At 37.8% G+C, this 15,950-nt stretch overlaps 1 protein-coding gene across 3 annotated transcripts in view; it reads left to right on the top strand.

Moving 5' to 3' along the window:
* LOC551846 (membralin) overlaps positions 1 to 15,950 on the top strand; it is a 78,871-nt gene that overhangs the window by 26,812 nt on the left and 36,109 nt on the right. For all 3 annotated transcript variants that reach the window (XM_006562304.3, XM_624231.6, XM_006562305.3), the window contains one exon: positions 4,003 to 4,135. In XM_006562304.3, the coding sequence (XP_006562367.1) occupies positions 4,003 to 4,135 (133 nt within the window). The remainder of the gene's footprint in view (positions 1 to 4,002; positions 4,136 to 15,950) is intronic.

Raw genomic sequence — 15,950 nt, 5'->3', positions numbered from 1 at the left:
ATTTTTGACATTTTTCACCGCTTCTCCTATTGTTTATCAAACTTATCAATCGTCTCAAATTATATTTCTCCAATCGATTCTCGTAATCGATCGTTCTATCTATTTGAATTCTGATAGAAGAAAAAGAAGTCGAAATATACTCGAAAATATCGTCTCTTTTTTAATATCAGAAGGATAATTCTTCTAATCCGTTAATTTCTTCCTCGTTATTGCATTATTTTCTAGACTTTACGACTATTTATCTTAATTATCAAATCGTCGTCGTTCTCACCCCCAAACTTGTTATTTCAAATCATCACACGTTGCCCGCTCGATTTGTATTTGTATCGTCTTGTCGTGCACATTTGGGGTGCAAACTGTTGGCAGGATACTCGTTAGTATTCAACTCGCGTCCTTTTCTTCTTGTTTTGTCGCCCAGTGTCCGATCAAGGAACTAATTATCCCAGCTGCACCCCACCAACCATTCATCCTTTTCATTGTCAAGTGCCTTCATCCATTGTCACTACGTATTTCTCTACCTTTTGTTCGATATATATATATTGTTTTCTTTTCCTCCAATTTCGCGCACTTTATATAAGTACAACTATTTCGAACATCGATGTCGGATAAACTCGAACAGGTCAGAGACAATCGCTCGATTTGTCGAACTAATTTTAGATATTTCTTTCTTGTGTATTTCATTTCATTTTAACGAGTTGTTTCTATCGATCCTATAATTTTAGATATAGTTCTTAATTAAGACTTAATCTTGTTTCGTATAATAATTTAGATAAAGGACATTTTGCCTCAAACAAATTAATTTCTTTCCTTATTTACACCGAGGATCAAACGATCTTTACGGGATCTGTTTAACATTTTCCACCTATTCTATCTACGATAAATATTTTACGAAGCGTTAATTGAATCGGTTGCCAATCGGTTTAATTATGCTAAATCTCTAATCTACGAATTTATTATTATTACGCCGCCCATTACCGCCAATGCACAATGCTGTTATTATGAACATATCCGTGTGATTTATTCGTAAAATGATGAAGTTAATCATGATCGTTCGTGTTGGTCCACGTTGTGATATTATTAAGAATAGTTAACAACAATTTTGCAAGGTGGAACAATGGACATTTAATATTTTCACGGTATATTATATCAAACCGTATATAATTAATTGGATGTTGCGCACAATAGAGAGAGCCCCAACGGCTCTTTTCGTTATTCGATTCTTGATAATAGAAGATTTCTGAAAAAAAAAAAAAAAAAAAAAGAAAATCTTCGTCTTGAAAATCGATTTATTTAAACGAACCGCTCGAATTAATCGAGGAAAAATGTATCGCCGCGATTTTTCAACGGGGAGGGGAAAAAAAAAAAGAAAAAAAGAAAAACTTTCAACGTTGTCATTAATCACCGTTGGAACGATATATTTTTAGGTTGGTCGGTTTGCACTTTCGTGACCTGGCCACGACACACCCTGGGATACTTTTATTATTTCCGCTCGGTCCCCGGGGGGGTTTTCATATCGTTACAATTCATTAGGAAACACGAACAACATTGCGCTCTCTATATTCTTTCCTCGAAACGCATTAACCTCCCGCATGATCCCCGCGAAACCTCGAAAAATTTATGCATGAAATTATTTTCAATTATTATTATCTAGATGTTTTCGATTTTAAAAAATATTATTTTTTAAAGAACCAAGACGAGGGAGGAAATTTGTATTAAATTTTCTGGAAAGTTTCAACCGAGGATTCCGTTCCTTTCCGTTTTTAAACAACCGGTTGAAATTATATACCGAAAAATTTTAAGACTCGTATAATTTTAATCTTTGGTATTTTTTTCTCTCTCTCTCTCTCTCTTTTTAAACAATATTTGAAGAAGAGAAACGTGAATTCAAAGGATTCTTCTCCGCCCGCAACAGTTTGCACGAAGAATATGAGAGAGATATTATGCGTGTAAAATATTCCCGTGTGTCCACATTTCTTCTTCGCGAAATTCTTTGCCCCTAAAAGTACAATTTTTATCTTGAATTCCCCTTCGCCTTTAAACCATGATCTCCTTTATAACGTTTCTCAAAGTTCAAACCTTAAATTCATCGAAAATTCGCAGTAAATCGATCATTTTCCATAATTTAAAAACGATTATCCTCGAAAGAAACGATTGTTATTACATTTTTTCCTTTACAAATTCAAACACGATTGTTGCAAACGCAACAGTGTCACAATTCATATTTCCGTGATCCGAATTCTGGCTAGTTTGACGGGAGGGAGGGAGGGAAGAGAGGGGAAGGGAAGAGTGGTTTTCGAACGGAATAACTTGGCCGATGTTTCAACCGATAAGTGAGATTTAACGTTCAACGCCTGGGAAACAATAAAAACGGGGTGCGGCGTGTTGTAACGTATCGTTTTAACGGTGTATAATGGTCAAATGGGGAGGGTATTAAATTTACACGGGCCGGCGGGGGTATTGTGCTCTCTGTGCCGCCAACTTTTAATTGCGCGGAAACTATTCGATTAATAGGACAGAGATGTTGGTTTGATAGGGAACCGATTGCCGGGTATCGATTACCGTGAAGCATGCTTCGATATTTGCGAAAAAGTTCTCTCCTCTTTTTTTTTTCCCCCCCTCCATCGAGGGAGGGATTTGTTAACCTCGTTCGCCGGTTTTCGGAATTAATAATGGTTGTTCGCGTTTGCGTAAACCCCGTTTAACGTGAAACGAAATGTCAAAAAAGTTATAGTCGACGATCGAGTCGACGAAGGAAAAAGGAGGGAAATTTAATAGAGGTGGTGAATGGAAAATGTCATGATGGAACGATGAAAGAAACGGATAAATAAGTAAGTGAACCACACTCGAGTGTGTGTCGAGTAGTTGAGTCGGTCGAGTTAAGTGTCGCGCGGCGCTAGTGTCGCGCTAATTAATCGGATCGATCGAGAAGACGATGATCGATTTGATCGTGGAGAAGAATTATTTTTCATCCTTTTTTTCATCGTTTCTCGTTCTTTCGCAAATTAATAATAATCCTTGGTTGTTTATCGTCGCAACTTAATGTCAAGTCGGACGGGATCTAAGAAAAACATCGTCTTACCTTATTAAATCGCTTGGACAAAGAAAATTTCCTGTTCAACTCCTCCCCCTCCGACCCCTCTTCCTCGTTCGAATTAAATTTTCAAACGCAGCTACTTCAATTAACGACTGCGCGCACTATCCTTCCAGCAAGCAAAGGGAAAAGGGAAGAAAACGTTTGTGTCGGGAAGGATTTACTTCGAAATCTTCGCGGATAAAATTGTCGTTAATTATTCGAGAATGTCGTTCGTTATGTATCGGAAATACGATTTAACGTCGATAATTTTCTAATTGGTTTTAATCCTTCTTTTCCTGCCCATTCTTCTTTCGTGCATTTCAATCGATCCAAGTTTTTTTTCTTTATCTTTAAAAAAACACTAAAAATATGTAAGAAAATATTTTCGATAGTTTGGTTCAATCTCTGCCTCCTCTTCTTTCGTATATTTCAATCCAAATTTTTATCTTTATCTTATCTAAAAAACAATTAAGACGAATATTTCTATCCGAGATTCGTCAAACTTATATATAACTGTAAGAAATCCTTCCTCTCCTGTCCTTCTTTCAATCGATCCAAATTTTTATCTTTATCTTTAAAAAAACACTAAAAATATGTAACTGTAAGAAAATATTTTGGATAGTTTGGTTCAATCATGTAATCCCTGTTTCCTCTTCTTTCGTATATTTCAATCCAAATTTTTATCTCTAAAAAACAATTAAGACGAATATTTTTATTTGAGATTCGTCAAACTTATATATAACTGTAAGAAATCCTTCCTCTCCTATCCTTTTTTCAATCGTATATTTCAATCGATCCAAATTTTACCTTTAAAAACACTCGAGATGAATATTTTCATCCGAAATACGTCAAACTTATATATAAAATTGTAAGAAAATACTTTGGATGGTTTGATTTTAATTACATAAAGAAAAAAACGATTGTTGCAGGAATGGAGGCAATCATGTCAGAGTTCTTCAACGACACAACGACCGCGTTCTACATTATACTGATCGTTTGGATCGCCGATCAATACGATGCCATTTGCTGCCACACGCCTGTTACAAAAAGACACTGGTTACGGTGAGTGTTTTGTAAAATTTTTCCAAATGAAATTTTTCTTTAATAATCCTATACATATACCTTTAACATTATCAACGGAGCGGAATTACATTTCAAATTTACTTTGTAAAAATTTTAATAACGTTCGAATCAATTTCCATTTCTCACGGATTCAACATTTATCACGGATCGGCGGCGAGCTTCCTCCGTTTATGAAAATTTCATAAATACGAGCGCGAAATACCTTTCGATGCCAATAAATCGTACAATCAATCGTCGTATCGCTTCTCCTCCTCCTCCTCCCAAGGAAAACAACAAGGGACAGAAGACACCCCCTTTTAAAATATTATTCCACTCGGTCGGTGTAATACGTCGGGCCATCAAGGTTACGACGAGGTTCATTCGGTTGGTTGAAATCCCAGGGATCGTTACCCCCCCCTGCTTTTTAGATTGTTACCGGGGATGATCGAAGGAGCATTTAATTAAAAAGGATTACGGTGTATTAAGTGGCGAGTCAGTCGTGTAGTTTCTGCGGGTAAATCGGTAGAACCTCGGCCTTTTCTCTTTATCCCGCCACCGTGCACCTCCGGCTAAAACTTGAAAACGATCAAAGTACTCCCATTCTGTCTAAAGGGAGTAGCCTTTGTTGGATGACGATAAAACGCCTTGTCCGCCTCGTCACGGTAACTTTACGAGAGGACCAACAGGAGTTTAATATACAACGCTCGCCGATTGAAAAAAAAGAAGGGGGGGGAGGGGAAAAAGGAAAAGGAAAAAGAGGAAGAAGAAGAAGAAGGACGAAGCCATTGATGCCTTTTTTTTTTGCAGCGGAAGGCTAGTAGTAGTAGACAGGGATGAAAGTGGAATAAAGCATCGGATGTGCGGATTAATACTCGATTAAATTATAAGAGTTCCGGGCGAATTCTCTTTCCCTTCTGGAATTATTGAAAATTATATGAAATTTCTTCCACGTTTCCTCTGATATTCGTTTAAAAAAATTGTGGGATGTCGCGTGTTGATCCTCTCCGCGAGGAGGCTGTCTCATGCAAATGAGGAACAGAGCGTGGCTTTGAGGCGGCTCCAAGGTGGAAATAAAATTTCTTCGGATAAGGTTAAATGATTTTGAACGATGCACCGTGCGTATAAACGCTCCCACCTCTTTTTTTTTCTTTTCTCTTTAATTCTTTTCTTCCAAACTGTTCGTCAACGTTCGTCAAATTATGTATTTTATAATCTCTGATTTGGAATGAATCGTCGATCCGAATTGTCAATGAAATGGATTGACTTTCCATTGTAATTTAATAATCGTTTTTCTCCCCAGGAATACGAGAGGAATGTCACAATGTTAGCGTTACTCTCATATCGAGCACGATAATTATTAACAGTTTTTAACGTTAAACCGAGTAACCGAGAGAACGAGCAAAAATTCCATCGACAAAGGGGTAGGAAATGATGGCGTATTAAGCTGAGAAATACCGATCTGTATTTCTCAATGAAGCAATTATTCCGGCATCCGCGTATGTTACCAGAGATCGCTATAATTGAGGACGAATGCGTACCTTCAATAATCATTGCTGTTTATTGATTAGACTGGAATGCGTAGATCTCGAGCACGGTATGTACAGAGAAATCTTCATTAAACGGTGGCGGTCTATGTCGTAATAAGTTCACGAAGTGCAATACAGATTTCCCCCGAAAATAAATACATATATATATATAATAATCCTCTGTTAGGTTCCCTTTTAAAAATTTTCCAATCACAAACACATTTCACAACGAATATTATATACTACAAGAAAATTCATCCGATTTAAAAAAATCCCAATTGAAAATCTTTATTACTTTCAATAATTTGTAATAAGATTTTGTATATTTCATCGAGTTTCGAATACAAAATTTTATACCTCGAAATATTTGAAATATTATCTCCCTTGTTAAAACTTCGATTTCTCATATCCTACTCTTTTAAATCTCGATTAAAAAAAAAAAAAAAAAATCACAATTTTAAGAATCAGATGAATTTCCTCCAAAAATGAATAATCATTTGTTTTCTCATCATTCTCTCACCTCGATTAGTCTTTCCACAGTCTTTGTTTCGACGGCCTCTCGATCCCCATAAATACTCGCGATCAACCGAGATTCGGCCCGAATTGTCGCGCTCCGAGCATTTGGTCGTCGGTTTGTGTACAGATCAAAGCCGGATCAGGATGAAATCCCTCGTGTAATAGGAATCGAGTTTTAACGCTCGATATGTCTTACGCCGGGCGGGGTTGAGGCCTCCTCTCTGCACAGGGAGGAGGGAAGGACGTGGGAGGGCGAGGACGTAATTTCCTTAGACCGACAAAGGTATATGGAACGAGACATTAGGGGCATTAGACGGCGATTAAACAAAATTGTCGCCGATCATGGCCCCACACTTGTCGCCTTCGATGTTTGAACAGGTTGGTGACGCGCGAAGCGAACGGTCAATGAAATTGCTGGTGGGGACGAATGCGTTTAAAGAGGAACATTTTAAACGGAAGTTTTCGACGAATAAGGGGAGGGATTAAATAAAGGGTTTTTCACAAATTGGAAATTTCTTTAAATTATTTATTCACAGTGGAAGTAAATAAATAAATAAGAATTGTTTATTACGAAAGAGTAGCGAGAAATCTTTTATATCACGTCGCTGCTTATTAGCTTTTTTCTAGTTTCTTTTTTTTAATATCGCGTGTTAATTTTAATACAATCAAGATATTTTTTTCTCCGAGATGAGAGATTAGAAGATTAATTGTAGATTTAGAATTTTAGGTCGAAATGTGTTGGTATAAATTGTTGGGGATTCTCGATGTTGACATTTTTCGAAATTGGAATATCAATTTGACAGTAGAACGAGTCCGTGTTCCGTCAGGCAGCGAGTCGTAACTTGAATATTCCTTAAATTTTCTCGAGAAATAGAACAATTACTTTTTGTATTCGTCTTATACGCAGGAATTATAGAAAGAGGGAAAAAGGAATATTCAATTTGTCTGCTTGATGATTAATAATGATAATTTTGATTTTACATCTCGAGGGAAGAATAAAAATTTCCACGAATTTTCTTCGAATAAAAATAAAAAAAATCCTCGTTAGGAGAAAAATTCCATCCGATCCCGATTTCCAATAATTCTTCGAAATGCGCGTATTTCTCGATCGGTTTAATCTTCAGCCACCGATTTAATCTTATCCCCTTATCGTGGGAAGGGATCGAAACGGCTTTGCTCCCCGGTGAAACACGGTCGTAAGGACAGCCGGGGTTTCCTTTGGCTGGGTTCCGAGGCGGGCGGCATTAGAACAACGGGCGTTAGACAACAATTAAACAGATCTGACGGGGGTGGTAATACTGGACGGAGCCGAGTATCAGAATTGCGCGTTGTCGAATTCGCGTCGCCGGGATTTGCAGTGGATCGACTTTAACCGACCGCGTAGGAAGGGGACGTGGAAACGGCCAACCACGATGGACGACGTATAATCCGCCCCGTATTTTTTTTTTTAAACGGGCGCAACCCGTGGTTTGATCTCCGCTCGAAACGAAGGAGAGCCACCTCGACCTCGTTTCGACGCCCCGTGCACGACGAGATTGTTTCGCTTCGACTCGGATCGGTTTTTGTCACGTAAGCCAAATAGATTTAACGAACTAAGGGTGATGGCCCCTTTTAGAAAAATTGCTCTTTCAAAAGTCGAGGCCAGAGATTCGCTCCTCTTAAAAATTTATACCTATTTGAATCCATAAATGTTATCGTTGAAGTAATTGCAAGTGTTAATTGAAATTTTGTTAAATTAGAATCTAGTCGCAGAAAGGGTTTATAGATAAGGAATTATAGAAAGAAGGAAAAAAAGGAATACTCGATTTGTCTGCTTGATGATAATATTTAATATTTGATCTCTCTTTTATTTTCTCTCTCTCTCTGGGGACAATTAAATTATCCGTGACATTAAAACATTGAGATGAGAAAGTATCGATATCGTTGGAAGCGTTTGGTGAAATACTGTTCCTTCCGATTACGCAAAGCGTTTTCTGGTCGAAGCCATTTCGTGGACGAGACGTGATCGCGGTCCAATTTACTGCTTTACGATCTTGGGGTTCTGGTTGCCTGACTTTGGGTCGCGATAGGTATGCAACCGACAATCGAACACCGTCGACCGACTGTTTCTACGGGTCATCCGGTTTTAATTAGAAACTCGACTTCCGTTCGCGCGCGGTTTATCCGATACTTCGTTGCCACCCTGTCTTTAACTTGCCTCTGTCGTACGTAATCCAAAACCTTTATCGGTGGAAACGTAAATGGGGGAACGGAAAAAAAGGGATGGTAAAATTTTTTCCATAATTTGAATTTGAAAATTCGTTCTGCGTTTTAATCAAGATATGAAATCGAGATATCTTTGAATCTTTCATATTCCACATTTCCTTTTAATCATTATTCATATTCTATATTCATTTCTTCAATATTCATTAGTTATTGAGAAAAGTTTCATAGTGTCGCGAATAGATCGCGGATTTTTATGCATATTTTTTTTTTCATATTACGTATGCTCTGCATGCGGATATTCATTACACAGGTTATTGACGGTTGATTAAAATATCGAAAAATATCGAACACGATCACACGTAATTTAAGCCTCGATTAAATTCCATTAAAATTGTGAAAATTTTGAACAGCTATAACTCCGAAGATGTTAACTTTCGGTGAACCAATCAACGATCGTTGGAAACGTAGAATCTTGCTCTTTAAAACGCTTTTTCGTTGATCTCGGTACGACTTCCGATTCCCGAGATATTATCCTCTAAAGAAAAGATAATTTTTAACGATTTACCTTAAACACCGTTAAATCGTATTAAAAATTAGTGAAACTTTGAACCGCTGTAACTCCAAAGATGTTAACTTTCGGTAAACCAATCAACGATCGTTGGAAACATAGAATCTTGCTCTTTAAAATGCTTTTTCGTTGATCTCGGTACGACTTCCGGTTCCCGAGATATTATCCTCTAAAGAAAAGATAATTTTTAACGATTTACCTTAAACACCGTTAAATCGTATTAAAAATTAGTGAAACTTTGAACCGCTGTAACTCCAAAGATGTTAACTTTCGGTAAACCAATCAACGATCGTTGGAAACATAGAATCTTGCTCTTTAAAATGCTTTTTCGTTGATCTCGGTACGACTTCCGGTTCCCGAGATATTATCCTTTAAAGAAAAGATAATTTTTAACGATTTACCTTTAAACACCGTTAAATCGTATTAAAAATTAGTAAAACTTTGAACCGCTATAACTCCGAAGATGTTAACTTTCGGTGAACCAATCAACGATCGTTGGAAACGTAGAATCTTGCTCTTTAAAACGCTTTTTCGTTGATCTCGATACGACTTCCGGTTCCCGAGATATTATCCTTTAAAGAAAAGATAATTTTTAACGATTTACCTTAAACACCGTTAAATCGTATTAAAAATTAGTAAAACTTTGAACCGCTATAACTCCGAAGATGTTAACTTTCGGTGAACCAATCAACGATCGTTGGAAACGTAGAATCTTGCTCTTTAAAACGCTTTTTCATTTATCTCGATACGACTTCCGGTTCCCGAGATATTATCCTCTAAAGAAAAGATAATTTTTAACGATTTACCTTAAACACCGTTAAATCGTATTAAAAATTAGTGAAACTTTGAACCGCTGTAACTCCAAAGATGTTAACTTTCGGTAAACCAATCAACGATCGTTGGAAACATAGAATCTTGCTCTTTAAAATGCTTTTTCGTTGATCTCGGTACGACTTCCGGTTCCCGAGATATTATCCTTTAAAGAAAAGATAATTTTTAACGATTTACCTTTAAACACCGTTAAATCGTATTAAAAATTAGTAAAACTTTGAACCGCTATAACTCCGAAGATGTTAACTTTCGGTGAACCAATCAACGATCGTTGGAAACGTAGAATCTTGCTCTTTAAAACGCTTTTTCGTTGATCTCGATACGACTTCCGGTTCCCGAGATATTATCCTTTAAAGAAAAGATAATTTTTAACGATTTACCTTAAACACCGTTAAATCGTATTAAAAATTAGTAAAACTTTGAACCGCTATAACTCCGAAGATGTTAACTTTCGGTGAACCAATCAACGATCGTTGGAAACGTAGAATCTTGCTCTTTAAAACGCTTTTTCATTTATCTCGATACGACTTCCGGTTCCCAAGATATTATCCCCTAAAGAAAAGATAATTTTTAACGATTTACCTTTAAACACCGTTAAATCGTATTAAAAATTAGTAAAACTTTGAACCGCTATAACTCCGAAGATGTTAACTTCCGATGAACCAATCAACGATCGTTAGAAGCGTGGAACCTTTCCCTTTAAAACGCTTTTTCGTTTATCTCGATACGACTTCCGGTTGCCGAGATATCGTCGTGTAAAGGGAGGGGTAATTTTTAATCGTTTACTATCTCCTTCCTTGTCGCTTACTTGAACTTCTCCCTCGCACCTCGTCTCACTGACCTATCCCAAACTCCAGACAAACGACAGACGCGATTCCTGGAAAAACGCGTTTCTAAAATATACAGGCCGATAGATGGCGCCACCGTTCACAATTTCTGCACTATATTAACTATCGTGAATACTTGGAATCCTTGTAACTCGGCGACGGATTGAGATATCGGGACGAATCAAAAACCGATTTCAATTGCATGGCATTTCCTCCATCCTCTCAAAGCTTGTTTTATTTTTTATACATTCAAGTTGAATATTTGAACACGTTTTAGTCGGATAGAATTTCGATTTGGAACGATTGAATTATTTACACGATTTCGAATATCTTCGAGTTAGATAATAAACACGAAAATACTAAAAATTTACAATCGTACGTGTACTTTTGCCGCATGGATCGGGATGAAACTCTAGAAGTGAAATCAAGGCTGTGCACAATGGGAACGGTTCCGTTTCGTTCACACGCGGAAAATTGGTGCCGATACAGAAGAATAGATATCGCCGGGAGGCAAAAGCTACTGAAAGTTCAGTGATTGCTACACCTGATATCTGTTGCACGTGAAGTTGGATATTTTCACATTTTTCTTGCTCTTTTTTCCATCACCACAGGCGCAGATATATATATATATACACCTATCCGTGATATTTTTGTTTCTTTTTCATTCTCAATTTTTTTTCACGCGCGCGGAGCGAAATGAGCAATTTTTCGACAACCCTTTGAGAGAATGCTCTTTTTTTCCCTCTCTCTCTCTTCTCAACGATTCTTATCAATTCTTTTAATCTTTCCCCAATAACTTCAAATATTATAAATTCAATTGTTCTCTCGCGCAATAAATGGTCATAATAAACCAATACGAGATTAGCTTCTTTGGCCTGTTTTAAAGAGAAGGAGGAGGAGGAGGGGAGGATAAACGCAATCAAGCGATTGGTTTCACGGGCATGCCCGGCTCAAACCTCAAACCCCGACGATAAAAGTTTCATTCATTTGTTCAAAGGAAAGGGTCACTGTTCCCGGTCTTGTACACACACACACACACACACACACACATACACGTCGCGCGTTTCCATTGTGTGTACACAGGGACATTGCTCGTTGTCGAAAACAATTAGAAAAGTGCTTTGTCGAATCGTTTCGCCCGATAATACCGATTTACCGTTTGACTTCTCAAATCGAGATGAAGAGAGGCGAAAACCCTCCCTCCCCCCGGTTTCATCGGTTTTAAATCCCTGGAATGGACGAGGGGGAGGGCATCGTTTAATCCATCCATCTCCAAAAATCTGTTTTCATCCGTTTATATACATCGCATACGCGATCATTCCAATCTATCCCCGTTTGAAAAAAAAACGGACACTTGTTACGATCCCTCGTCATCCCCATTATTTCGTTCATTCGTTCGTTCGATAAAAAGGAGGAGAAATTTCCAAATACAAAAAAAGATCCTACTTTCATCCTTCCTTCCTTCCATGGATTCCTTCGATCTTTTCTTTCAAAAATTCACACGATATTGTGAAAAAAATTAAACGAATAATAATAAATTACATCATCAGAGGAAAGATCGAGAAACCCTTTAATCGATGACTCGAAGGACGTGTTCGAAAAGGCTTAGAGATTAATGTTAATTCGAGACGAGTTGGAAAGCTGGCGCGATTCGATTTCAAATATTTGTTGCCTTGAGGATCGATCGAAATTAATATCGCTATTCGTTAATGATTATTTTGTAATTTCCCTTCCCTTCCCCTGCCGTTTTATACTCGCCCGCCTCGAATACGTGTTTTTCGCGTAAAGCGCAAATTAATATAGTTTCCGTGTAATGGTCGAGCAAATAATTCCGGAGAGAAGGGGAGGGGGGGGGGAGGGAGAGGAGGTCGGAGTATGAATTGTGCATAATTAAGAACGAACGTATTTTTAATTTAACTCCGCCGGAACATTTTATTCCTTCCGCGGTTTTAGCCTCCTCTATGCATCCTCTCCTTTCAACTCACCACACCCCCTCCCCTCCTCCTCCTCTGTCTGTATTATCTTCCGCCGTGGTGAATCTCTTAATTATTTTTCTCGCTTGTTTTCACGCGCGAGCAGCTTTTCTTTTTCTCTCTCGCTCTTTTACGCTACTTTCTCGCAGTTTATGAAACCGGCCGGTGAACAAATTATTATTACGATGTGATTTTTACGTTTCTTCCACCGAATATTAAATTATAAACAAGTTTCGGCCTGTGTGGAATTTTTTGTACGGCGAAGTTTAATGTCGTGAATGAAATCCGCTTCTTTCTTTCTTTTTTCTTTTTTTTTTTTTTATATTCTAACGTTTAATATAACGCGATTAAATCTAGGGAATTAATTCGACGAAATTTAAAAAAAAAAAAAAAAAATGGAACAACTACTATTCGAAAGAACGAGAATTGTACAATTGTTTTTGTCGTTCTAATTTCAAATCCTCCCATCCGGAGGAAAGATTTTAATCCAATTTTACGTTCCTTTCTTTCTCGTAAACGTTTGAGGAAATGCGTCGAGGTTGAAGGGAAATCAATGCAGGGGGAAATTAAGCGATATTTCTTTTTCCTTCGCAAAATATAAGAACCTGATTCTCGCGAATCGATCTTTACTCAAAGATTAGAAAACGATGTTAGTTAATATAATATGACAAACGTTTCTTCAAATCGTAGCATTTATAAATTGATCGAGCCGAATGAACGGAGATTAAAATGAAGTTGCGGATAAGATTCTAGTAACAATGTGCAACACACGTGGAATATTCTTTCGTAAAGCACGGCGAATTACGGAATGAAATTGTGGATAAGATTCTAGTAACAACGTGCAACACACGTGGAATATTCTTTCGTAAAATTACGGGCGGATCCATTACAAAGAATTAGGTGGGTATGCAGAGTGTGGGCGACGAGTATGATTGATGCGAAGGCGTGGATGGTTCTCGGATTACCCGGACTGAATTGTCATTATCAATGGCATGATATTTGAATATTACGGGGGGGGAGGGGGTTCTGGAACATGGTCAATATTTGTTTATATCGTAAAACGCGCCGCTTCCTGGAAAGAGCGAGCGGAAATAAATTGTTTTGGAAGTTTTCGTTTCAATTTTCGAAAAACTGGTAAAAATTGAAGCTTCCAGGAAAGAACGGATGAAAATAAAATAAAAAAAAAAAAAAATGGAAAAAATGAAAAATAAAAAGAGATCGCTTTTGAAGTATTCCGTGTTCCACATTTTTTCAATAAAAAGCGCATCTCAAATTAGAGGTGGGTGGTTGGTAAACACGGGATAAAACTTTTTTGCAAATTTTCCCCCAATTAATCGATACAACTTCCAGGCAATTAATAAATATTTGTCGCTCGGATTTTTTTTATTCAATTCGAGTAATAATAATCGAATCGAACTTTCGAGCTAACAACGCAGAGGAAAAGTTTCATCCAGTGTTAGGGTGTTAGGTTAGAAGAGTGATGCACTTTTTGGATTCTCTAAATTCGTGGATATAGAACTGTTAGATCGTACAACATTCTAATCTGCTACGAATTTCATTCGATTTGCTATTCGACTGATACTGGTTTACAATAGTAAAGCATAGAGATTGGTTTCGTTTTAATCTTCTTGATAATTTTATCGAGAGTGACAGCGATGAGATTCGACTCGAAAAATCGTTTCATTCGAAAGGAAAATTCATCTGGAATGTAAACGCACGGGGGGAGTTAATTTGGCCCGGTGCAGCATATGATAATCACGATATTTAAGGGTACGTTAAAATTTAATAACTCGATATAAGCTCATCGTTGCCGCTCAGAATTTTCCAAATAGTTGGTCGTGTTCATCGCGACGTGTATATGTGCAACTTTACTTCTAATTTATATTTCGAGGCAAGATGGTACAAGATGCAGCTATAATTTTATTGTGCCTCCACCAAGTTTGCGTAACAGCGTTATTAATGCCAACGCGAATTGCTTGCTGAAATTCTTCGCAACATTGTAAACGATATTTATACCGGGTTTATTACGGGATAGAAGAGAGATAAATTCGTCTTCGAAAGAATCTTTTCGCGTGTCGTTCAGATTACGTCCAATTTGTCGAAATAATCAATTAGATAGATGAAACGTAATTAAGCTTTGATAGGAGAAAAAAAAAGAATTAAGTCGAAGGGTTAATTTCTCCATTGTTAAATAATATGTTTTAGCAAAAGAAGAAAAAATTTCGAATTAAAAAAAAAGAACGTAGTTAAAATTAGTCGTTGCAATATCTTCTAACGAAGATAATACTTTAATACTTGTTGAAATATTTGTCCCGAAATACGAGCAATTTATTTGGAAAAAGCTTCGATTTTGGCGAAGCGAGCGCGATAACGAGGTCCGCGAAAAGCGTGGATCTCGGCAAGCGTATTTCCATTTTTCATAAAGACTTTAAAGTTTTGAAAAACGGACAAAATTTATGCACCGATGCTCTCGATGCTTTCACGTTTCATTAACAGATTTCGGCGGGAAAACCTTTCGGGAAAGGTGGGATTCGAAGCCCCCACCGAAAAACGTCCCAACGTGCCCCGGCTCGCGTTGCTCGCGTCACGGTTTTTAGATTAAACGTTTTCACAGATTTCCAAATGCTTTCGCGAATTTAATGGGCGCGATAACGTTTTGTCAATTACAATGATGCGACGATGAATGACCGAAATATTTTACGGTTTTGAATTACTGCGCGTTTGTTAGAAGTGTGACGGGATGAACGTTACAACCGATTTCCAATCCGACGACGCGTGTTTATGATGTTAAATTGATTTCCCCCCCTCCCTCCCTCCATTCTCAATTCGGAATTTCCTCCTGTTCGAGCGTGTATGCAAAATACACGCGTATGGAATCATTTTATTACTGTAAAATAAATAAATAAATAAATAAATACTTCTCCCTTTTTACCTATTAAATTACCAATCGAGGAATAGACATTTCTCCTCGAAACCATTCTTAATGTTTCCTAAAAAAGTGTTCTTGATCGAAGAAATCGTATCAATCTCTTTGCCTTCGCAATTATCCCCCTTCCAGAATTCCAATTCCAATTCCCTTCGATCTTTCTGGATCTAAACCTATATATCTCGCGCAGAACGAAGACGAAAAGCGTCGAACGGTTTGGAAAAATCCAGTAGGCCCATCTTGCCATGCCACTGCACCGTCCCTCGCCGATTATTTACATTTCGTTGGCGGCGAATTACCGTAGCGGGGCGCCCTCTCTCTCTCCCTCTCCCTCCCTCCTCTCGGTGGGTGCCATTACCGTCGTCGACGCGACGCGTGTCGCCACGGTTCGCAAGTGGCGCGTCGAGTGCTTACAATCAGCTGGGCTTGTCCGCAAATAACAC

Source organism: Apis mellifera, linkage group LG14 (assembly GCF_003254395.2).
Source record: "Apis mellifera strain DH4 linkage group LG14, Amel_HAv3.1, whole genome shotgun sequence".
NCBI lineage: Eukaryota > Metazoa > Arthropoda > Insecta > Hymenoptera > Apidae > Apis > Apis mellifera.
This window is presented reverse-complemented; position numbering and strand designations above follow the sequence as displayed.